Source organism: Ochlerotatus camptorhynchus, unplaced genomic scaffold (assembly GCF_037179485.1).
Source record: "Ochlerotatus camptorhynchus isolate MF236.1 unplaced genomic scaffold, CSIRO-AGI_Acam_v1.1 ptg000406l, whole genome shotgun sequence".
Classification (NCBI taxonomy): Eukaryota; Metazoa; Arthropoda; class Insecta; order Diptera; family Culicidae; genus Ochlerotatus; species Ochlerotatus camptorhynchus.
This window is the reverse complement of record NW_027040892.1, coordinates 583,601-608,805: the sequence shown is the minus strand read 5'-3', so window position 1 is coordinate 608,805 and position 25,205 is coordinate 583,601. Positions and strand designations below refer to the sequence as shown.

Genomic DNA, 25,205 nt, shown 5'->3' with positions numbered 1-25,205 from the left:
AATGAACACAATGGACACTTAGAAAATTACCAAAATCGTAGGACACCAACTTTTAGTACAATTTTGATCCTTTTTCACGCAACATTTATGAGATTTGTGCATTGAAAACAATTTTCTGGACAAATGAATATGTTTTCTGCATGAAAAGCAATACAAATTATTTATGGAAACAAAGTTCAAAATTTGTACTACAAGTTGATGTTTTACGATTTTGACCAATTTTGAAGTGTCCATTTAAGAAAAGTAAAAAATTTCGATAAGCTTTCATATAAACATAAGTTTTGAAATTAGAAAATTGTACCTTTCTTATTTTTGAAGTTTTTAACAGTTTCTTGCATTGTTTTCAGCGTTTTTTTTTTCTGAAAATGCAAACCAGTTTCCTACAACTTTTTCTCAGACGACATTTCGATTAGATGAGCCAGTTTCGTGCTACGATTTATTGAAAAATATCGAACACTCCATTTTTAAAAATTAGGCGAGGGTCAAAATGACCGAGAATCAGCACAAACTTCATTCATTGCCTCTAGTGAACAATGATTCAAAGTTTCAAGGAATTCTGAGTGGTTAAATTAAAAATTTGTTTATTTTTTCGATTACTTCCATGATATGTATGTTGATTAGTGAAGTTAAGGATGCTATCAAGCAGCTAAAGACCAACAAGGCAGATGGGAAGAATGGTATCGAAGTGGATGTATTTGTATACCTCGGAGAAGTAGCAGAGACATTTCAAGCTGAACATTGCATTAGGTCCTAAGTAACATTGACTGTTTCTCTTCGTCGACTTTCTCTTTGCATCCTCACGGCCATGTAAAGACATTCCCAGGTATTTTCAGCACACAGATCGATAAAAGAAGCTTTTATCTAGCATCTAATACTACAAACACATCAAGAAAAGGTTCTGTGTTCAAGTTATTAACGAAAGAGAAAGTCGACGAAGAGAATCGATCAATGTTACTTAGGACCTAATGCAATGTTCAGCTTGATTTGGAGACGCATAATTGTACAGGACGCTGATGGGACAGGAACACGAGACGTAGACAATACTAGAGGAGGACCTGCAAGCACTGGGAGTATTTTTTTAACGACGTAAGTAAGATGTGACAAGCCCCGTACCGTGGGTAGATCACCTTTTCGTGGTACGTTACGGGATGTAAGATCTACCACCGATTCCTAGTCTTGACTACTTCAAACTAAAGGGAACAGGATTTATCAGTAATCAAAGGAACACATCTTAGTCCTTGTTACTTCTTATGCCTTGTTGACAGTGATAAGTCCTCGGGTTGCCTGGACCGAGGATGATCTTGAAACAAGGAAAAAATGTGTTAGTTAGTCTTCATCTATGTGATTCCTAATCTTCTATTCGTTGTTCCCTAGTTTAAAGTGGTTAAGACTAGGGTTCTGATGCATGGTCACTATCGGTGTCATTCTTTAATTTTGTTGCTACGGAATCCAATTTTGACTGACAAAGGGGCGCGCCTTTGGAGGGTGTTTCAACACTCCGAAGGGTATAAATAGCGGGACCTTTCAATTAGAATCGATTCCTTGCGATGAAGGCAAGAATGACAACTGTATCAAAACCGAATACTTCATCATTTCTCAATAGTGATGAAGTAATACGACATGCACTAAACGAAGGACATGGGATATACTACAATAGATCAAATTACTGGTCGCAGTAGTTTTATGTCCCGAACAGAGGAAAAAAAAAAGATGTGACAAGGTACTGATGGATGTAACTTGTGCCAGTCGAATATTTGCTGACTTAATTTCGCCTAAAACTGGTATCAAATCGAAGTGTGGTAAACGATATCAAATCCAAAAAATATCAGAAATCAAGCCTCTTTTACTCTCACTGTTTTCAGCTGAGACCCATTTTGGAACCCCATCCATTTATCAATTTCTGCGCATTTTCATGCATCGATCAACTGAAAACGTCACACCGTAACTGTAGATTCAAACAACAGTCTCCCCACTGACTGTTCTAAGGGAAGATCACTCGTTCTAAATACCACCTAGCATCTCGATTGCTCTAGAGGATTTCACTCACTGTTTCTCAATAGCCGGAAGAGAGCCTGGACTTGTACCGAAAACAATTTGTTTGCATGCCAGTGCCAACAAACACGAACCTTGGCTCAATGTCACCCGCACTCGAGTGGGAGAAGAATAGCAATAGCGTTCCTCGATAAGTCTTTCCTATATGAACTCACGAGAGACTCTCACCCACACCACCCCATCGAGAGAGTGGGCGCGGGTGGATGGCGGTGGTGGTGATGGATCCCACTGCGGGGGAGCTCAAAGCGAGCCATCCCGCTCGTTCTTCATTAGGAGAATATAGAGCTTTTCCACTCCTGGATAATCACTGTCACCAGTCAGTTTCGTTTTGCAAGTGCGTGGAAAAACATTCCGAAGGCCATTGGCGTGTGGTAACGAGCAATAGTTAAAAGTGCGTTCGCGATCGTCCTTTCAAGTGCGTGTAAAATTGGGAAAATAAGTTTCTGAAGTGAATTGCTCCTGATAAGAAACGTGGAATATCCTCCGGAGTAGTCGATAGTGACAGCTCGAATCGAGTTCAGACCGTCTTCCCCGTGCAAGAGGAAGTTTTTTTCTTCGATTGGACCAGGGTTCAGCAAAAGGCCTCAAAACGGAGCACATAACGAAAATGATGGATTTCAGCGGCGGCGCCTACGGAGGCGGCAAAGCTGGCGGTGCATTCGATCCGATCGGGTTCGTGATGCGGCCAACGGTGATCCTGCGAGCTGTCTGTTGGGTGAATATGTGAAAAATCGAATTTCTTCCCTCATGTCGTCGTCATGATTTTGTAACCATCTTCCTGTTTCGATTCGATTTTTCCTCCCTTGCGCCTTTCTGCTCTCCCACTCCCCGCTCAGGAGACCGAAAAAATCGATTTTCTGATAGTTCACCACTTGAGGGATACGGAGATGCCAGATTCTCTCTCGCGGCGAATCGAACCAGACTTGGCAGTGGCTCTGTGAGAGAGTGTCGGGGATCCGTTTGGGTGTGGGTGTTGGAGTACAACCCTACTGTTGTGTATGGTTCTTGTTCTCGCAGTTTGTGAGTTGTTGCTGCTGTTAGAATGTGCGAGAAAATGTGGATGGCGCTCTCTTGCGTTTTGTCTTTTGTAACTAGCTATCGATAGACGGTTTCGCACTTGCATTGTCATGGTGTGAAAAACGAGATATGGATCATCTATGGCAGCAGTTGGGAAACAAACTAGATTTATTACGGCACTTGTATGTGATGCCAAAAAAAACCTACAATTGAATCTACTTGTTCAAAACAAGTGACATTGATGTACATTTTAATGCTTTTTCAACGACCTATTTTTTCCTCGTAGTGAGGTTATCTTTTTTATTAAGGCTCCACAAGGAAGGCGATTTTCCTATTGGTGAATTCGGAGGACGGATAATTAAGCATTCGAAAATTTACGTGGTGCTTAAAACCTGCTTAATCATTCATTGAACGAAATGTAAGTCTTTTCTGACTTTATTACGTCCCTACTGGTCCTTAACTTAGTGTTCTTAGAGCACTTTCACAGTTATTAATTGAGTATTTTCTTAGCCTGTACCATTTTTGCATTAGTATATTAACATACTATTTTCCCAGGGAAGTCGAGGCATTTTTCATTTTGTTCTACGAACGTTACTTTGCTGCAAAATCGAGATCTCAAATCGATATTTTGGAACAAAATGACCTTCGTAGAACGAAATTCCCTTCAAATTCAAGTATTTTGACGTCAATAAGTGCTTGCATCAAGTAGTTGAAATTGAATACAAGTAAAACTAAATTTATGGTAATTTCGCGGAATCGAGTAAATGAGAACGTTGTAATTAATGATAAGACTATTGATCGCGCTCGGGAGATTAAATATCTTGGCTTGATTATTGATGACAAACTTAAGTTCAACTCTCACATTGACAATGTCATCAGTCATCAAGAAAATTACCAGTAAAATACAGATATACAATTTGGAAATTCCGTTTGCCAGTTTATTTGAAAAATAGAACGTTCTAGGAAATTTTACATTCCTGAAAATTACCTTTCGCGAAATGTTATACCATCATCCAGTCAATATCGAGTTTGGGAGAGTTGGCTGTATTCCAAACAAAAATTTTTAGCTTCATAAACTAAGCATCTTGCTGTAAAGTGGCAGGAAAAAAGCTCAACAATTTTAACGAAAATGCAATAAGGGCTTGTCCCAAATGCCTATAGATGGTAGAAGTTGAGTAAAAGCTTTAGAGTACCCGTTCCATTTCGATTCGGTTAGATTTTGACATTAAAACCACAAAACCTTTCGCTTTTGGCACCGTACACAACGTATTTTTGCTTCTTGTGATTACAAGTTTTAATAAAACATTAATTAATTATCAACGAAATCATGAATAAATAAGAGAAGAACCAGCCTCTGGCTGAAAGTCTCGCTAATAAAGATAACCTAACCTAACCATCATGAATACAATTTCAATATAAATCCGTTCGATTTTGGCAACTCTTAATATTCTTGTTGCCAAAATCAAATGTGTACTGTACCTCATAACATATACAGGGTCGCCAGCGAATCGGGCAATCTGGGAATATCGGGAAATAACAGGGAATTGGAAATGTATCCGGAAACCGGAAGAAACCCGGGAATTCAAAGGGAGAACCGTGAGAAATCAATGAACCTTTTTTTCCGTGTTGGGTATTTCAATACTGCTACCATTACTTTGATCTATTGTGATATATTCTCCATTGTATTATAACTTTATCAGTATGTCGTATCAATATTTTGTAAAGCGACCGACATAGACTGACCAACCGCATTTTTCCAGCCAGGTATTACATTTCGAATGAAATGTACTACTTGACTGGGACCTGTATTCCAAATATCAAAACGGTTCTGCCAGCCTCTTATCCAGAAAATACGCCTTGCATTGACGATTGCTGTACAAGAGCATAGCAGGTATTCAAAGACTTCCTTTTCTATGCCTATTAAGGGAGTTTTGTAGATGTTCAGGAAACATTGCATAGATTACAGGATATTCTATCAGACATCCTTCCTAGACAGTAGGAAATATTTAAAAGATCTCCATAAAGACGAAGATATTAGTATAGTTTTCTGGATATTTTTTTTTAAGACTTCAGGTTGATCAAGTTCTGGAAACATTCAAATATTCTTTCAAGACTATAGGTTGTGCAGGAAGTATTCCAGCTAATTGAATCTGTTGGAATCTTGAATGATGAATCCAGATGTTATGGACATGTTTGTGCATTATCTATAGGAAAGACTAGTGTCTTGGTGATTTAGCTATATTGACAAGAATTAGCACTTCAGCAACTGAATTCCGGGCATTAATTTCAGAGGAGGGATTCAAATTTCTACATATACCTATTATGTATAAAACAAATTCATTTTGGGTAAATTTATGCCAGGAATTTGGCTGCCGGATAGTTTGAATGGCTGAGCACATACAAAAAATAGCACGCACAAAAAATCGAGTTTGACGTATGTTTCGTCATCGTTCAAAGTGCAACCCTTGTGTTTCGTCAAAATACGGTCAAATTAGCTTTAAAAATAAAATTCAATATAATTGTCATTCGATACAGTTTCAATTTATAGACTTGAAAAATGGAATCGGCTATTGGCTGCAATTAAAATTACATTTTACAATACCTCAAGTTTAAAAGTAGCACCACGATGAACTATAAGAGGCTTTTCGGAGCACTAAGTGCTTCGTTAAGCACTGACTGTAAACCACTGTCCTAGAACGAATGCTGGGATTCTCTGTCACATTCCCTTTAAGTGTTCCCCACATTTTAAAACAAACTCTCTGCAAATAAAAACTCTTGGAATGAATTTTACAATTATGTTGATATTAATTAGAATTCGCTCAAAAATTCAATTAAGTTTGAGTTCATAATGTTGAGATCTTCTTACTATTATCATGGAATATTCCTTAGAATTCTCATGGCAAACTCTTCAGAATTATGTTGTCCATAAAATTATCTTCAGTTTTTACATAGTATTGTTCTTAACCCCTTTGAAACTCTCCTTCACATTCCCTTGCACATGATTTCAGAAATTTCTGGAAATTCTTCCTAATATTTTCTTTGAATTCTCGTAAATTTCACTATTTAAACTTAAAATTTTCAAAATATCCTTTTAATTCATCACAGAACTTTCTAGGAATGCTCACAGACATTTTCTTAAATAGCTTTTCAGAAATCCTTTAAAACATTACATGTAGTTCTATTCTCCTGAAATCGTTCTAATTTTGAAACTGTTCTCGGAATACGGTTCTCTTAGATTTCTTCTCTGAATTCCTTTGAAATTATCAAATACTAAAATTTTTCATACAACGGTGTGCGTATATTCTTATTTATACTAATGTGCTCCTGCTGGCAAGGAAAATGATATACTTTGACCGAGGAAAAGAGGTTGTGGGTTGTGTTGTGCATGGAAAACATGATTTCTCTTCAGATTACCTATATTGAAATTCTTCTAATAATTCTCCAGATGTTCTGCTCAAAATTACATTGCACAAATTACATTGAAATTCTTGAAACTGCATTACAGAACTTAATAGAAGATCCTGATTTTTGAGAAGATTTCCATAGAGATATTGGAGGGGAATGGAAACACAATATGAGCGATAATTATCTATTAGAATTATTGCTTATATTGTGTTTTTCATTCCTCCTCCAATATTCCATTGGAATTCTTCTCAAAATTCTTATGAAGGTACTATGCTGGGCCCTTCTGGTAACGTTTGCATTAAAAAAGACTTTTTTCGGATGGTGATAAAAAAAGCTAATACCGATAATTTCTTTTGATAAACTTCCCATGGAAGGTAGTTATTTAAGCTTACTTGCAAAAAAAAATCTACGCCCTTGCGAGCGGCCTTCCGGCAGTTAACCGGAACATTCGCCATGGCGGACGAAAACCTGTGTGTTTTCGAGTTCTTTCTTCGTTTTATTTATCAATTCCTCCTCAGTTTTCGCGACAAAATTGTTGGAGTAGATCTTACGCTTCAGATTGGCCCAGAAATTCTCGATGGGACGCAGCTGGGGGACATTGGGCGGGTTCGCCAACTTGGGTACCGATATTCAGCTGCTCCATCTCTTCCAACGATCGCTTCGAGTAGTGGGCCGACGCCAGATCCGGCCAGAACACCGCGTCTTCACCCTTATGGTATTTCTTGATGAACGACGCAACTTCCGGCAGGCATTTCGTACTATAAATTTCCCCGTTCACGGCCAGTCCGGAGTGAAAGAAGAGTGGCTTCGACATCCCCTTCTCGCTGATTGTCAGCCACAGCAGCACCTTCTTGGGGAACTTGGTGTGTGAAATGAACTTCACCTCGGAGGTCCCTTCCTTCGTGGGGGAAGTAAAATACGAAGTGCCCTGCCAGTCGTTGAAATCCAGGGAGAGATGGGTCTCGTCATCCATCACCACCGCCACGTCGCGATTCGCCGGGAAAAACGAGTTGACCATCTTATTCAGCCGCTCCGAAACCAGTGGACGTGACTTCCGCTTCCTGACATGTATGTTCATGTTGCCAGGTACTTTTTCACTGTTTGACGGGTTGCACCGACCTCCCGGCCAAGCGCACGCAGCGATGTAGCCACTTTTCCCTAGGTCTTCCTCTTCAACATCCTTTGGAACTTCTTGTCGCTCAGGGTCGTCGGCCTTCCGGAACCGGGCTTTCTTTCGATGCTCTGATTGTTGTCTAATAGTGCCAAGATGTTGTGTGCCGGAACGGGCGTATCCGGTGTCCACAAAGTGCCGCACGATGTCCGTTTCGACGCGGCGGGGTGCCGTTCCTTTGAACGCGCACACTTCTGAACGGAGTTGCTTCACTGTTTTTGTCATCACGGTTAGAGTTCGACTGATAGAGCTGTCAAATTTTGTCTGCTGACTTATGGGCTACTATGATTGATGCTGCATGGGTAGTTTTGTCAGTGCGGGTGAAGGTAAACCCATGAAAAATCGACAATTTTAGTCCATTTTTTTAAAATGCAAACGTTATGTTATTTAAAAAATGTTCGTTTTGTAACCGAAATTAAACTGTTGGGGTAAAATGAGCACTTTATCGGGGTAAAAAATGGGTAAGAATATTATGTTCTCTTGGGACTTTATGAAAAGTCATTAACAGTCAACAGTTTTGGCACAAAAAGGTTTAACAGAAACAATTATTTTCTGTAGTAATGTAAAAAGTAATGTCTATTTAAGGCTTTATTTTCAGTCTTGTGCATGACTGATTTTTTACCAAAACAACTGTTTCAAAACGTGATTTCATATGATACATTCATATTTATGAAAGGAATAATGCAAAATTGAAGAATTTAAGTAGACATATCAGTGGTGCTCATGTTTCCCCGAATGGACTTAAGCAATATTTTGTTACGAAAATCTTTAATGTTTATTAAAATCTAGAAAACGTCGTGTTATATGCGAAACCAATGACCATTGGTTGGCTGCTGAAGCTGCTGAATAAATTTCAACGATAAGTTATAAGAAACTACTGATAGACCTTATTTTTTGATTCACAAATCTTATAACAGTTCGGACATTTTGAGCTAATCTAACATTTTCGAATATTTGCTCTAGAGAAAAGTATTTTGTTAGACTTAAATGAAATGGATAGTTGAAGTAGTGGTGGGTGGCCACATTGACGTATTATCCCACATTCCCCTATGTATAAAATTCAAGCCATTTTCTTATTGGTGGAGACATAAAGGAAGTTGCTGAAACGTCTTATTTAGATTAAAAACAGCCTGTGATTTAAAAAGTAAGCTTTTTAAATTAGTAAGTTCCGCGATGAAGGAAAATATTATTTAAAGAGCAACGTCTGTTTGTAGCCCTATTTGAGGGTTACAAAATGGTGAGTGACAATCTGGAAGGAGCGATATACCTAGCTCCGATCTTCACAAGCTCCTACCTCACGCCTCCACGAGTCATATGATGACAAAAGACTGCCAGCTGAAACATGGACACAGCTGGTTGGCGTAGCTTGGGCAATGTTATCAATCCGACAATAGCAGAGTGAGGAGGTGCGACTGCGTCTGACTGGCATCCAGCGGAAAGAAGAAATGCTCTTCCCCGGAAGCTACAACTAAGATGGCAGCCCCATCACCGCGTATAGGAGACCTTAGGCCAACCACCTACTGTCTCTGAAACCTTTACAATTGTTAGAGAAACCAACAGAGAAAGACATCGAACTGATTTAACGGCAACGACTTTCAGCTCAAAACAACGGACACGAATTGGATCATGGAATGTATTGACGTTAGCCCAGCAGGGTAAACTGGCACAACTCGCCAACGAGGCGCGACGCGTGAAGCTAGAAATCCTGGGACTAAGTGAAGTTCGTTGACCAAACTTTGGAGAACACAAACTGCCGTCGGGACAGGTACTACTATACTCTGGTATTCGAGGTAAAAACGCTCCCCGCCATCGTGGAGTTGGTCTCCTACTTAGCGTCCAGGCAATTTCTGCGCTCATCAAGTGGGAGCTTGTTAATGAGAGGATAATCGTTGCCAGATTTAGAACACGGGTTCGTAGCCTTACTATAATCCAATGTTATGCGCCAACCGATGCTGCCGAGCTACAGGACAAGGAGAATTTTTACAGTCAACTGAATGCCGTCGTGGATAAGGTTCCAAAGGGTGACATCAAGATCTACACTGGCGACTTCAATGCGAAGATTGGCTCCGACAACACGGACTATGAGCGTGTCATGGGACGCCATGGTCTCGGCAAAATGAGCGGGAACGGTGAGCTGTTTGCAGAATTTTGTGGCAATAGCAACATGGTGATCGGGGGCTCGCTCTTCCCCCATCGGCCAGTGCACAAAGTCACGTGGGTTTCCCGTGATGGACATACCAAGAATCAGATCGACCACATCTGCATCAGCCGAAAATGGAGACGGAGCCTTCTTGATGTCCGGAATAAACGCAGCGCCGACATCGCGTCTGACCATCACCTTCTAATCGGCGAAATCCGCCTACGCATGGCGTGGATCCAGCGACGGGAGAAGAGATTCGGGCGGCGGTTCAACACACGCCGACTGGAAGATCAAGCGGTAAAAAGGTCTTTTGTTGAAGAACTTGAGACTCGAGCTGCGTACGTTCCAGAAGGTGGCAGCGTAGAAGAACAATGGACTTCCATCAAGAATGCCTTTATAGAAACAAGCGAGAACAACTTGGGTGAGCTGCGCACCCAGAGGAAAGAGAGGATCACAGATGAAACCTGGCGGAAGATTGAAGAGCGTAGAGAAGCAAAAGCCGCGATAGAGCGGGCCAAGAAGGAAGCCCGTCAACGGTACTCGACTCTAGAGAAGGAAGTCCCTGGCCGACGAAGGGGAGAAAGCCGCAAACACTGGCGATATACGCCTCTTCTACGATATCTCACGACGCCTGAGTGGAGCAAGGATGAACCCGAGGATGCCAGTGAAGGACACGACTGGACAATTGCTTACCGAGCCCACTGACCAGCTTAAACGCTGGTTTGAGCACTTCGAACAACTTCTTCAAGTTTCGACGGCCAACCAGCCATCAACATCTCGGCATGATCCGCCTAGGGTGCGGCGAATCACTCGCGTCAATTCCGAGGCCCCATCACTGCAGGAGATTGAAGCAGCTATCCGAAGCATGAAATCCAACAAGGCTCCAGGGGTCGATCGCATATCAGCAGAGATGCTCAAAGCTGACCCTATGCTATCCGCACAAATTTTGCATCAACTATTCTGTAATATCTGGGACACCGCGACTTTTCCGGCCGACTGGATGCAGGGCATCTTAGTGAAGGTCCCAAAGCAGGGGGATCTGACTGTGTGCGACAATTGGCGAGGCATCATGTTACTGTGTATTGTTCTCAAAGTTCTGTGCAAAGTTATCCTGAATCGGATACAGGAGAAGATCGACGTGACTCTCCGACGGCAGCAGGCAGGATTCCGTGCCGGAAGATCTTGTGTGGACCATATTGTCACGCTCCGCATCATCCTGGAGCAGGTCAATGAATTCTAAGAGTCCCTTTATTTGGTATTCATTGACTACGGAAAAGTTTTCGACCGTCTCAATCACGAGAATCTGTGGGGCGCCCTGAGACGCAAGGGAGTCCCGGATAAAATCGTCAGCCTCATCGAAGCGTAGTATGAGGCTTTCACGTGCAGAGTTCTGCATAACGGAGCCTTGTCCGACCCTATCCGGGTAGTCGCTGGTGTGAGAAAAGGATGTATACTATCACCGCTACTGTTTCTCATCGTAATCGACGTGATCATGGTAGGTGCAATTGACCGTGTACCGAACCGTGGGCTGCTTTGGCAGCCTATCACCATGGAGCATCTCAACGACTTCGATTTGGCTGATGATGTTGCTCTACTAGCACAACGGCGCTCTGATATGCAGCGTAAGCTCAATGACCTAGCCGAACGCTCCTCTGCGGCGGGTCTCACCATCAACGTCAACAAGACCAAATCGTTGGATATCAACACGGGCAACCCTTCCAACTTTACGGTAGCGGGGCAAGCAGTGGAGAAGGTCAAAAGTTTTCAATATCTTGGCAGCCAAATAGCGTCGGACGGCGGGACCAAGAGCGACATAGGTGCACGAATCAAGAAGGCTAGGGCTGCCTTTGCGAGTTTACGAAACGTATGGAGATCCAACGCACCAAAATCTGAATTTTCAACTCGTACGTGAAATCTGTGTTGTTATACGCCAGCGAGACGTGGTGTGTATCAGCGGAGAACACTCAAAAGCTGCAGGTCTTCATCAACCGATGCCTGCGGTATATAATTCGTGCCTGGTGGCCTCACAACTGGATCTCGAATGCCGAGCTCCATCGTCGATGTCATCAGAAGCCGATAGCAACAGAAATTCGAGAGCGAAAGTGGAAGTGGGTTGGCCACACACTTCGACGGGGCGGAAACAAAATCTGCAAGCAAGCGCTGGATTGGAATCCGGCAGGACATCGCAGCAGAGGCTGACCCAGGGGCTCATGGCGGCGGAGCCTCAATAAGAAAATTAAGCAAGTCGATAGGAATCTGACCTGGGCCCAGGTCAAGGCAAAAGCGAGCAGCCGCCCAGGATGGAAGTCTTTCACGTTGGCCCTTTGCACCGCTGGTGGTGCACAGGACCCTTAAGTAAGTACGTCTGTTTGTCTGCGGTGAAATCACCACTCAGATAATTAACAAATACGCAAACAGCGTTAGGATCTTGGCAAGATTGTGACCTAGATTTTGACTGACTCTTATGGTAGTAAGCTCCAACTAATATTATCCTTTAAATTAATTTAATTTTAATTTTTAACTGGATTTAAATCCAGATCACACAAGCATTTGGCAGATCTTCCAATCAGAACCAGAACTGCCATTATTGAGAATCACGAGTTTTCTTGATCCGTTTTGTTCGATTTTGGGCAAATTCGCATGATTATTTGAAACGCCGGTTAGGTTCATTAGGTTCAGTGAAGCATTTTTCTCAAGCATAATTTTGACAGTGTTTGGTACCGATAATTAAAAATTAACTTGTTCAATGCATCAGATCTTCTTACAGTTTTATAAAAATGATACGCAAAAGCTTTAATGAATCTCTGCATATTCAGACTCTCGGCAGTCGTCGAAAGACTTCCCAAAATGTTGTTCTTGATTCATATTAGCTCATTTTTTTATATGAATTATTTTGCACCAATGCTTGATGTTAAAAAGGATTATCCTGTGAACATTTTCCATGGAAAATATTTTGGAAAAACAATTGGTTATATTTAAGAACTAACATTTCATTTCACATACAAAACATATGCAGTGAATGTATGCCTAAATCCATTGAATTTGAGAAGAGAAATATCTCCTAATCTCTTGAAGTTAGAAAAGAAGCCTCTCATGCCCCATAATCGGAAATTTCATGCATCATCATTCTGCCAATAAATCCGCGCCACTAACCACCAAATAAGCTGCCAGTTCTATACCAGTGAAACTTCCTTCCCAATCGAGATTCCACATTAAATTCATGGAAAAATTCCTCCCCATCCTCATCACGGCGTGGCCCAGAATGAGTACTGGAGAAGCATTCACACATGTGCCCAGCACATTCATACGCCACGCTCCACAAGTTGGCAGTTATCGCGGGTCCCGTCTGTTCTCCTCACAAGAATGTGCTGCTGGTTTCTGGTACCTACCACCAAGAATCGATCAGCCTCATTGCCTGTCTTCCACCCAAGTTGGAAACAGAACGCGGATGCAGCCTGTAGCCGAGAAACTAGATTTCTGTCGTATCGATTTTCTCCTCAGTAGTGGTCTGCATGGCGCTTTTCCATCTCTGAAGTGGGTAGGATATTCGTCCGTTCGTGTGTCACCTCAACGACACCTCCAACCCGAAAAGGGGGCAAAAAGGAGGCAAACTTCTGTCAAACTATGCCACCCTCTACCTCCCCCCCCAACGAACGTTTTGCTCTCGCTTCAGGACGCTTTTCGCTTGGTCGGCAATCAACCGAAAGTAGGAGCTCTTCTGAAATCAACGATCCGTTTCATCTTGGGTAGGTAGGAAGGTATGGGTGAACGACGTTCATTAAAAATATCCACCTGATGAGGATGCCGCGGATGAAGATGATGAAGGAATTAATAATGAAGAACGGGCGAATCATAGACATCGACAGGGATCCTCCGTAAGGAAAATGCATCATCTTGAAGAACGTAGAAATAGGAGGCAAAGTGGCGCGCGTGAGTAAATGCGGTTATGTCACATCTTCGGACTGCGAACACCCACCCACAGTAAGTTGTTTGCCAGGAAGGCGCCTCTGCTCTGCGATGTGGTGAGTCATGTGAGTAGAGGAGGCGCCGCGAGCCACATACTGCTGCTATGTGGATGGTGTTATGTAAACATCATCCCGCAGCCAGAAGGGAAGAATGTTTCAACGAGAAAAACCACCAGTCAGCCGTCAGGACTCGAGGGGAAGAATTCAAACAATTTTTTTTACTGTTGATGATGGGGTAGGCGAAAAACGTTTCGACGAAGTTGGAACGGTTCTTGACTTGGAAATCAATTTACGTTTTTCGGCTGCAAACAGGAAAGGATACACAGAGCGGAGGAAATTGAATGTGTGTTTGATGAGAGTGTGATAGATAGAAGGCATGAGAAAGGGAGAAGGCTTTGGATTCGAGTGTATGGTTCCTTCCCGTTTTTTGAAGTTTGAAAACAGTGAGAGCAAGTGTGGGTGGATTTGGTGGAAAATGAGCGAGAGAGGATGATTTGTGGAAATCAATGAGGATGGGAGACTCTCTCGTTTTCTCATAAAAGAGAGACATTCCTTTGCGTTTCGATGTAAATACAAACAAACACTCGTTCTCTCCCATGACAGAAAGTGTTGCCACCTATGTTTTGAGGCCTATGAATACAATGCAAATTACTTATGCCTCGCAATTTCTGAGGGTTAGACTGAGTATGCAGAATTACAAAGCGATCGAGAAAAGTAGTATTTCGAACAGAAGTGTTTTATCATCTTCTTCTTGGCTATTCCGGTTCAACGGGATTTTTTTCAGTCTTTCACATACCTTTGCAGTTGTTCATGGAAAGCTTTTTTTGTTTCTATCCAAAAAAAAAAAAAAAAAAAAACAGTGCATTTGCATTTTTAATTTAATATTGACCTTACCTGGAGTCTTCAGCTCACGTTCGGGCAGTTAAAATTGTGTCTGAGCAGATAGATAGTACCGAAAGAGTATACGATTTCAGGTTCATCAGTCCTCTGCTATGTCAGAACAGGATCACCATGGGGGCATATCGGCAGAATTACAAAATTGCTTGCATCACCCTGTTTTCCCACGTTCTGTCGATCCTTTTCGAGCATGAGAGAAAATCCTTAGCGTATATCCCATTGCTCGAGACTATTTATCAAGAATGGTAACAAATGTTCCCTCAGAGAAGCTATTCTTCAAAACTGGTGAAACCACTCAGAATCGATATTAGCTCAATGCAAAACGCATGACTCAATTAGCTTTCTTGGGATCCCTCTCGGATGAGTTTTGGGATATCTGAATTAAGAAATTTTCGTACTTACCTGCTTTTACACTCTGACCATCTAATCGTTTTGTTTCATATGTTAATCTTTGGTTTTATTTTTTAAATCGTTCATTTCATACCAATAAAACGAATATTATAACCTGTAAAATCACTTACCTAATCAAGTATCCTGAACAAAATCTTCCACATGTCAATTGAAATCAAAGTAGTCATTTACTATATTCTCATGTAGACCATCCGGTAAAAATTCGATCCACGGTACACGGTAAAGACCGTAAAGCATGGGGGTGGTAGCATCATGGTTTGGAGCTATTTTTTTCTTGGTATGGAGTAGGTCCCATTTTCCGTATTAATTCCATCATAACCAGATTTGAATACAAAGAAATCATGGAGGAGGTTATGCTCCCTTATGCAGAATAGAACATCCCTCTTATATGACATTTTCAGCAAGACAACGATCCAAAACACTTCTATAAGTATGTAAAGGAATGGTTTCGTGCAAACAAAGTGTCGGTTATTTCACGGCCTAGACAATCTGCTGACATCAACACCATCGAAAATTTGGAACGAGCTTAAAAGAAAGTTATCAAATAAGGGTGAACAATGAACCACAGTTCAAAAAGAGTGGTATGCTATACCAAAGGACACTTGTCAATGCTTGGTTGAGTCAATGCCAAGAAGATTGAACAAGGTTCTACTTAACAATGGAGGGCACAGCAGCTACTAAGCGTCATTAGTCTAACAAAACTAATGAGATTATTTTCAACTTTCTATACTATAGTTTTATGCAACACACCTATTTCACTGACCAGGCTGATATTTTATATTTGATTCTAATGAGTGAGTCATTTAATGTTTTAACTTTGAGTTTTCTCGTGCAATTACTTTATTTTTATTACACTATCAAATGCTTATTTTTAAAGTCGAATAAAATGAAGTTGAATGAACATAACCTAAAATTTTGCATTTATTTTGCCAGCACATATTTTAATGATCAACAGTGATGTACGTTACACTCACAACATTTACTGCGTACGTACTACACAATTTATTTCTAAATAATATTAATCATCACACTAAATGACTATTATAGGTGAAATGTCATAACAAGATAGCTTATGCAACGTAATATCAACTCTAGACTGAACTTGGCTGAACTTTCCTATGATCCGTTATATTTGAAACATTGTTGCGCCATTTTGAAAAATTAATCGATTCAAAAGATCGATTCAAAATGATTGAATAAATCGGTGAATCGATTATTTTCAAAAAAATGAATCGATTCACTAAGATCGATTCTTGCCTCAAGATCGGCCAATACTAAATTCAGCCATTCCATAGCAAACTTACACGCTATTTCAAAACTACCCTAATTTGGGTATAATCCACCCAGATCGGTCAAAACTGAACCTACCCAAAAATGGGTAAACTGTGTTGGGAGTGACAAGTTGATAAATGACCAACATTGACATCAATCCGATCGACGTTGTTCATTTGTCAACTTGTCACTCCCAACACAGTTTACCCATTTTTGGGTAGGTTCAGTTTTGACGCATCTGGGTGGATTCTACCCACATTTGGGTAGTTTTGAAATAGCGTGTATACAGTGGTTCTCAGAATTTCGTAAAAAATTGTAGTTTTGTTCCTTATTGCAAAATATTAGACCCGTATTATTTTTATTAGGGTGACCATTTTCATGTTAGGTTAGCCCGAAAAATCGTTTTTTTTTCAAAACTAACTTAATTTTTTTTTACTTTTGAACCACTGATTAAAATATCAATATGGGTATCAAATGAAAGGTAGTTAATACTACTTTTTTTTGAAAAAAACATTAAAATTTAAAAAAAATAGATTTTGTATTGAACAACTTTGATTGTATTTTTTTATGGTTATCATGGTTTCAATTTTTCTTGAAAATTTAAGCTTTTTACACAACATATAAAAAACAGCGATTTATTGGGTTTTCGCTCAATACTCCTATGCGAATAGACTACCATGTGTCGTGACCATGTTACAGTCGCTATAAATCAAAAATTTCGTGAACATCGAAGAAGGTCGTGTTCTTACGTTTCCTCATTTACCGTGGAACCCAGAATAATTATGTGGCAAAATGGATGTAATATTGATTTAAAAAATAAATGTCCATATTAAGCAGTTCCACGCCAATTGACAAATCTATCATACTCGGCCATCTTCGATTTACATAAAACGTTGCTTGATAGGTAGTTTGTTATGGGTAATCGTTCACATTTGTACCTAAATTCGGCCATTTAGAACCATGCAATTATTTTTTCAAAATTGTGTGTTCGACATTTTTCAACAAATCGTTACATCCTTTCTAAACGTCTGAGACGAAGCTGTAGGTTAAAATAAAGAATCTTTTTGAAAAAAATACACTGTCAATTTTTCTTGGACATTTTGAGTAAAACATCAAAAAAGGAACTTTGATTATATGTTTAGTATTACTTCTGCGTGAAGTCAACGATTTACATAGTTGAAGATGCTTATTTCAAATAACAGACTAAAGTGGTAATTTTTATACGATAGATGAGGAGATGAAAGTATAGAATTCCATTCCGTTTAGAGTACGGCAGTGTGAAAATGGTATATATAGAGTAGAAAGCAAGCTAGGACAACTTTAGGAAGGTACAAATCGGTTTTATCATCTCTCTTTACCAAACTCCCCCTTTGGAGAGGGATGTGTGGGGTGTCCCCCACCCACCACCACTGGCAAAAAGAGATGATCACCGACACGCTCAAGTACCGACGATGTGTTTGAAACAGTTCTACCGATTTTTACCGCACTCCAGTTGTTATCTGAACGAAGGCATCCAGTCGTTGGTTTGGGAATTGCAGCTATTGTTATTATTTGAAATTAGCATCTTCAACTATCTAAAAAGGTGTTAAAAGCTTAACTAACAACAAATGGCCTTCTTTGATATGTTTGATTTATAGTAGCTTTATTTTGAAACTTTTGAAATGATGGAAACGTCAGCCGCTTAAAAATTGACAAAATCCATAGAACAATAACTTTTAGTCGACTTTTTTAACCTTTTTCTTAGCAATATTTCCATAATCTATGCACAGAGATCGATTTAAATGTCTCAAATACTATCGTAGGGATATTCTCTTTTATTTATTAGATTCTTATTGATTTCAATTCAATGCACATCGTAATTTTATTAATTATTTTCTATGTTCCAGAATACTTCAAAAAATTTCATGTTCGTTGAGCCTTGATAATTTTTCCATGTTTGGTTTGATTATTTTTTTAAAATCTTTTACAGATTTTAAATTTAAAAACCAAAAAAACATATACTACCAAGTCCCAACAACTGAAAAAAGTACATGCTCAGGACCTTCAATTATCTTAATTTGGATAATTTTTTACACGTTTATTAACGGTAGTATATAAGTAGTCACTGATGAAGACTGCACATTGCAGTGAATGCACTAACAATCCAATTTCATTACTTCATTGAGAATTTGTCAACCCGTCAATCAATTTCGAATAAAATGCCTGGTTCTCAACTTTAAGATTTCTTGTACAAGTGTTGAGATAAAGTTCGTTTTTGATGTAGGACTACGTCTGTGATTTCTATATGGGGATACACTTTGTGAAAAGCGAAAATGGAACATGTAACAAAATTATGAAAGATTTTGAACGTTAATAACTCAGTTCTCCCTGCAATAATTTCAACAATTTTATCACCAATCGATCAGAAATATTTCTACGCATCTGTTAAATTTCAAACTTTATCATTTTTCAAAGTGTCACTGTTGAAAATTGCACGAATGTGCAATTGTTGCTATGATAATTAAAATTAGCACCGATTGCCTACGAAAAGCGATTTCTCTAACACAGATATCAAAGTTGAATCCCATCCGGTCTCACCAAACGGTGTTTAGTCAATTACCGAGTGGTGAGTGTTGGTGTTCTCCAATACACAATGGAAGGCTGCCAGCAAGCAGCAAACTGCAGCCCACATGAGCATTAGACTGATGCAAGTTTTGACATTTTCGCTCCACAGTGCTCATACGGTTCAAAATCAGGTTCTGACTAGCCTCCCAAAATTTGAACTCGATAAGAAACTGACTTGGCACAAACCATTTGAAGTTTACATGGAAATTACTATGGGAAAACCAAATCTTTTGTTCATATCCATCGAACAATTTACCATATCGCTCTGCTTTAAAAAATAATAACTGAGCTCGCAGCAAATTTTCTCAGCTACAACTTTGTCCAAAACCACTTTTCAATATAATGTAAGCATCAAAAGTTATCAATAATTCAAGCCACTAATGTCTTATGATTATGCTCAATCAACTGTTCAGCAGGCAACAGTGGTGTTTCTGGCGCTTAGAATACAGTACAAAAATCATGGCTACTATGTCACACTTCAGAATACAGTGTTGTCCACAAAACAGCTGCTTGATCATGCAATAAGATTATCAATCTCTTAAACAATTAATAACTATTTTATTTGACGTTTGGCTCAACAACTATATTCTGCTAAGTTGTAGCTGAGAAAATTTTCCATAAGTATAGCTTTTGAATTTTTGAACAGTGCAATATGGGAAAAGGTAAGAAGACAATGTACAAAAAGTTTGGATTTCCCATAGTAATTTCCATATAAACTTCAAATGGTTTGTGCCAAGTCAGTTTCTTATCAAATGAGTTTAAAATTTCGGAGGCTAATCAGGACCCGATTTGAAACCGTTTGAGCACTGTGGAGCGAAAATGTCAAAATTTGCATCAGTCTAATGAGCATCCATAGAAGGAAGAAGAAGCCGCACCGCTATTGATCGGAATCAGTAGCTCTTCGTGAGTCGCTGTGGGCCGTCTATGTCAAACGCGTCATACTAAAGAGTATAAACAGAGGGAACCCCGCACAAGTTCCTATTCCTACACACAACCCAAGCTCCTGCTGCAGCAAACAAATAAGATTTATTATATAAGACCACGTAGTCCTACGTCACTATTTTGCGTATAACCCCATAGGGCTGTCCCTTGTTTTTTTTTAATGCAGCTCAAAAGCGTTCGGCTTTTTAGCCATAGATTTAGATTCTACAGCTTACATAAATTAGTCCACTCTCAGCTGTTTTCGAGACTGGTAGCAACAGTTGTGCCTCTCGGTAAGGAACACGTGATCGTCTGTATATTCAATAGCAGCTAATGACCCACATCTGTCGAGATTGCTAATTTTGTTAAAGCACTGGATGCACATCCCGTTCACATGGAAGGAACTTATCGGATTCCAGGGGAGAAAGCACTTTTCGTAAAGTTCAAGTCGGAATGTTGCACTCAATAATTTTCCTATATGGGCCTGTTCATAAACTACTTAGACAGTTTTTTAGAGGAGTATGGGCCTGGTGTAACACTTTAACACATTTTAGGTCATTCATTGCTCGTGTGAGGATGATATTTGAGCTCGTGACCTTTAGAGTAAAAAGCATGGATACTTAAGGTGAAAGTAAATGCTTTTCCGTTGATACTGAATCCACACCCGTGCAAACCATACTCAAATTTGAAATTCAACAATACCAACAAGCATTGCAAATTAGAAAAATGGGAAGTATTGAAATTCTGAACATGTTCGTAAACACAATATTATTGTATAATTATAGTAATTCTACTACTGAAATGACAAATTCAATTCCAAGATTCCAAGTTCCGGGTAGTCCTACTAATGCTCAGGGAAGTCTTGCCGTAGTTCAGGGAAAGCCTGCCGAACTTCAGTGAAATCCTGATGAAGTTCAGGGGAAGCCCTGCCGAAAGTCCTGCTAAAGTTCAGGAAAGTCCTTCCGAAGTTCTACAACTTACATAAATTAGGGAAGTTTTGCGGAAATTCAGAGAAGTTCTGTTGAAGTTCAGGGAAGTTCTGCCGATGATCAGGGATTTTTTTTTGAACTATAGGAAAGTCCTACCAATGTTCAGGGAAGGCCTGCCAAACTTCGGAAAAGTCCTACCAAACTTCAGGGAAATCTTGCCGATGTTCAGGGAACTCCTGCCGAAGTGATTTATTAGATTTTTCGACTGGTGCGTATGGAGATTTCTTTTATATGGCTTTCTCAGTCTAGGGTAATCCAAACAGGGAAATGCAAAACTGACTGTTTGGATTACCCTAGATTGAGAAAGCCATATAAATGAAATCTCCTGCCAAAGTTCAGCGAAGTTCTACAGTAGTTCGGGGAATTATTGCCAAAGTTCAGGGAAGTCTTGCTGAAGTTGAGGGAAGTTCTTCCGAAGTTCAGAGAAGTTCTGCCGAAGTTGAGGGAAGGGCTGCTGAAGTTCAGGGAAGTCCTTTCATTTCAATTCTAGAAAATCAGGGAAGTCCTGATAAAGTTCTGGGAAGTCCTGCCGTAGTTCAGGGAAGGCCTGTCAAAGTTCAGGGAACTCCTGCTGAAGTTTAGAGAAGTTCTGCCGAAGTTCAGGGAAGTTCTGCTGAAGTTCAGGGAAGTTCTGCCGAAGTTCATGGAATTATCTAATTATCTTTGAAAATACCAAGATATATCAGAATACTTTCATCAAAAAGGCTGAAATTTTCGCAGAATATCATGAAATACTTGTGAAACAACTTAAGAAAATCGAGGATCATATTTTTTTCTTGATTTGTTTTCCGTCGATCTTGATTTCCGTGCTGAGCACCAATGCTTCCGACGCCAGGGAGGCAGCTCCCACACCTGGACCCTACCTATTGACCCATCAACTCATGAACCTGGAACCAACGGCTTTACTTCCCTTCCGAAGAAAGACGTGATCAGAGATGTTATGCCTCAGAACATCCCGGAGGCGTCAACTGGGATTGAACCTTAATGCGACAGTACTAGTCAAATGCAAACTCTTAGACCACCAACTCCCACCCCACCGCGTACTCAATCGTCCACTCCTACTGCTTGTGGTGTTTCCGTGAATTATGAACAACCTCTTTGTAAATGGAAAGGCAGTGCATAGTGAGGAAGATATGCAATCTACCTGGACTAAAATAATAACAATAGTCGGTAAAATTAACATTTTTTCCGCCCTTCGACCTTATGCATTGCATTCAATAGATTTTTTCCTCGCTGAATCCAAATATGTTCTCAGAATTTTCGTAATTCGTACAGTTTTTAAGAAAAAAACGGATTTGAAGGTAAGTATTTTCATGGAAATTTGGGTTGCCTGTTCTGTCAAGTTGGATTTCAGCTTCCATCCTTTGAAAGTAGAGCTTTGATTTTTTAGACTGTACCTTACTGAATCCATACGTGATAGAAGATTTTTTTTAGCAGGCTCAATCGTTGAGAAAACCTGGTTTAAATTCACAAAAGTACATATTTTCATGGGAATTTGTTTTGCCTGTTCTGCCGAGTTTGATTTCATCCCGCAATTTGAAAATTAGTTTTTTGATTTTTTAGAATGGAGCTTGCTGAATCCATACGGTAGATTTTGTTTTAGCAACCAGAATTGTTGAGAAAACCGAGTTTAAATTTTCAAAAGTACATATTTGCATGGAAATTTCATTAGCATGTTCCAGTCTTCAAGGTGCAGCATCGCGCTTGTGAGCAAATAAGTTTTCGTACTCACAAAAACATTCATTCTGTGCTCACGCATGCACTCAGACAAATGAACATGAGCCCGAGCGTATGTTTAAAGTTCATGCGCGCACTTCGTTTTCTTCAGCGCTCGAACATCAATGTTCGCACCCAAGCGCAGACGCTGGTTTCTTTGTCAACATTTTGTTTTCGAATAAACGTGTGGTATGTGTGACGAACTCGAAAATAATTTAGTGGTGATTTAGTAGCGTTACCAATTCAGATATCTCTAATCACAAGAAGTAATCGTTGGTAAGTAAGACTGTATCTCGATTTTCATGGGCATAAGATATCATTGCTATACAACATATAAATTCTTGCATTGGTACCCCAACAAACAATTTTAGCTGCAGACCAGCATATACAGGCAAAAATTAACTGCATAAAGCAAACTAAGACTGTATAAGCTGATCTGCAGCTGAAAATTAATAACTATAAAAATGTATCGTGAACACTAGGTTGCTTGAAATGCAAAAAGAATAAGAATAAGAAGAAAAATAAATTTACATTTTTCAGATATTTTTGAATATTCTCTTCCTTGATTATATTAGAGATGTTCCTTCTGGGAGTATGAGTCCTCTACTAACATTACTGTTCCTCGTATATTGTTCTGCTTGCATGATTCATAATCGATAGTTTTAGATGACCTGTTTTGAACCCATCACAGCTTGTTTTTGGCACTTCTAAATATGAGTGAATTCATGTAAAATACTGAGTTAGTTCTAACTGAAACACTGCTCATATAGGATCAAAGTTGTTGAGTTTACATTAAGACTGAAAAATAAATTACACTGCAAGTTTCCTTGAAAATAATATGTAGCTTAAATATCAATCTATTCTCTGCTCAAGTCTACTTTTCAATGAGAAAAACTCAAAGAAATTTACGATGTAACTATAAATGATTTGTTCAGAACTGATATCAATCACATTTTCTTGAAATTATACGTAATATAAGCCCCTTGCCCCTAAGCCCCTTGTTTCACAGTACCTTTTCGCATTTCGTATTATTTAATCCACACAGGAGCACATTCTTTTGGACTGAACCAGTGTTGTGGAATAATTAATCTAATACGTCGTTTATTAAGCATTTACAAACCATGCAATTAAAACATGGACGCTTAGTGGTATGAGAGCTATTTTGCTGACTGTATTCTCCTTTATACAGCAATATTATAAAGCAAGGCAATGAAATCTAATAATGGAGCAAGAAAACATTTATAAGACGTCTAATAAAGAATTTTATTAAATCAATTGAAAACAGTCGAATTAAAGGGTCGATGTATATGCAAATTTCACTTATTCAGTTTGTTATGAGATCAAACTTCTGGTTCTGAAACAAGAAGACAGTCAACGTTTATAAAGCTTTTAATAAGTAAATTAATCATATCAGAACAAGCGGCATCTATAGATCATAATGAGCTTTTTTCAGCACCTAGTTCGACATCCTGTTTTATTCAGCATTGTACACTGTTATACAGCATTTATTCAATATGTATGCTTATTTGTGACTTTGAATTGTTTGTGGGGGGGGGGGGGACATCGAGACAAGATTCCAAAAACCTAACAAAAGACGATTTGGAGGCTTTACTCGAGAAAGAGTGCAACAATCCAGTGATCTACTTATAGGTTGTGTCTTTCTCAAGTTTATCTTAATCTGAGGCTTTGGATTTGGCAAACACAAAAAGTCGACTTCCAATCAACACAGATATTGTGAAATATTGGGAATCTCAACGCTATGAAGATCCACAATTGAATGCACTATCAACACGCTTAGAAATAATTAATTCTACACGTGAAGGAATCCTTTTTTGACATAAAATATTAGACGTAGAACAAACATGTCATTTAATATTAAGTGATTATTTATATTACGTTATTATTATAGTACGTTACGTTATTATTATAGTACGTTTGATTGAGCTATATTTCGCTTCTGTTATGACTCAAAATTGACGCTCGTATATGTCACTCTCAGAGCACCTAAATTTACTTGAATTTTTCTAAGTGTGAATGATTGGTGTTGACGATTGTCGCTAAACCAAACAAAACCTCTCTTTAAATTACGCACGTTGAACCCCAATTAACATCTAGTCACTCGGCAAGACCAACCAACCAATCAAGTAAAACCTCCGAGTGCAACCTCGATGTTCGAGCACAGGCGCAAGCACGAAACTTCAAGCCTGAGTTCATTAACGCTGCGCTCATCCCCAGGTGTTGTTCATTTCTCTCAAGTTCGATCTGCGTGTGTAAACATGAGCCTGAGAGAGAACGCGCGCTCTGAATGAACTTGCACTTCTGAAATTTGAACTCACGCTCAGCGCCGTTCATGTTTACGTGAAGACTGGCATGTTCTGCCAAGTTGGATTTCGGGTCCGCAATTTGATAGATAGTATCTGTTTTAACTACGAAGCGGACTAGATTGCAAGGAGGACAGGTATCTCGAATGATATGTATCTTTCTTAAGCTGGGTTTAGACAGGGCAAGTCAATTGAGCAAGTCAGTTGAATTCAACTGACTTGAACGCGAATTGAACGTGTAGACCATGCCATTCAACTGACTTGATCATCTCACTTGAATTGGAAAAAGTTTAACCAGGCTCAACTTTTCAAGCCAATTGAATT

General features: G+C 39.6%; 2 protein-coding genes across 2 annotated transcripts in view; both read left to right on the top strand.

Annotated features, from left to right (window-relative positions):
* Naus (Nausicaa) overlaps positions 1–25,205 on the top strand; it is a 364,485-nt gene that overhangs the window by 332,112 nt on the left and 7,168 nt on the right. The window lies entirely within an intron of this gene.
* Syngr (synaptogyrin) overlaps positions 2,317–25,205 on the top strand; it is a 28,889-nt gene continuing 6,000 nt past the window's right edge. Inside the window, exon 1 of the mRNA XM_065233667.1 lies at positions 2,317–2,767. Coding sequence (XP_065089739.1) covers positions 2,660–2,767 — 108 coding nt within the window. The 5' untranslated portion in view covers positions 2,317–2,659. The remainder of the gene's footprint in view (positions 2,768–25,205) is intronic.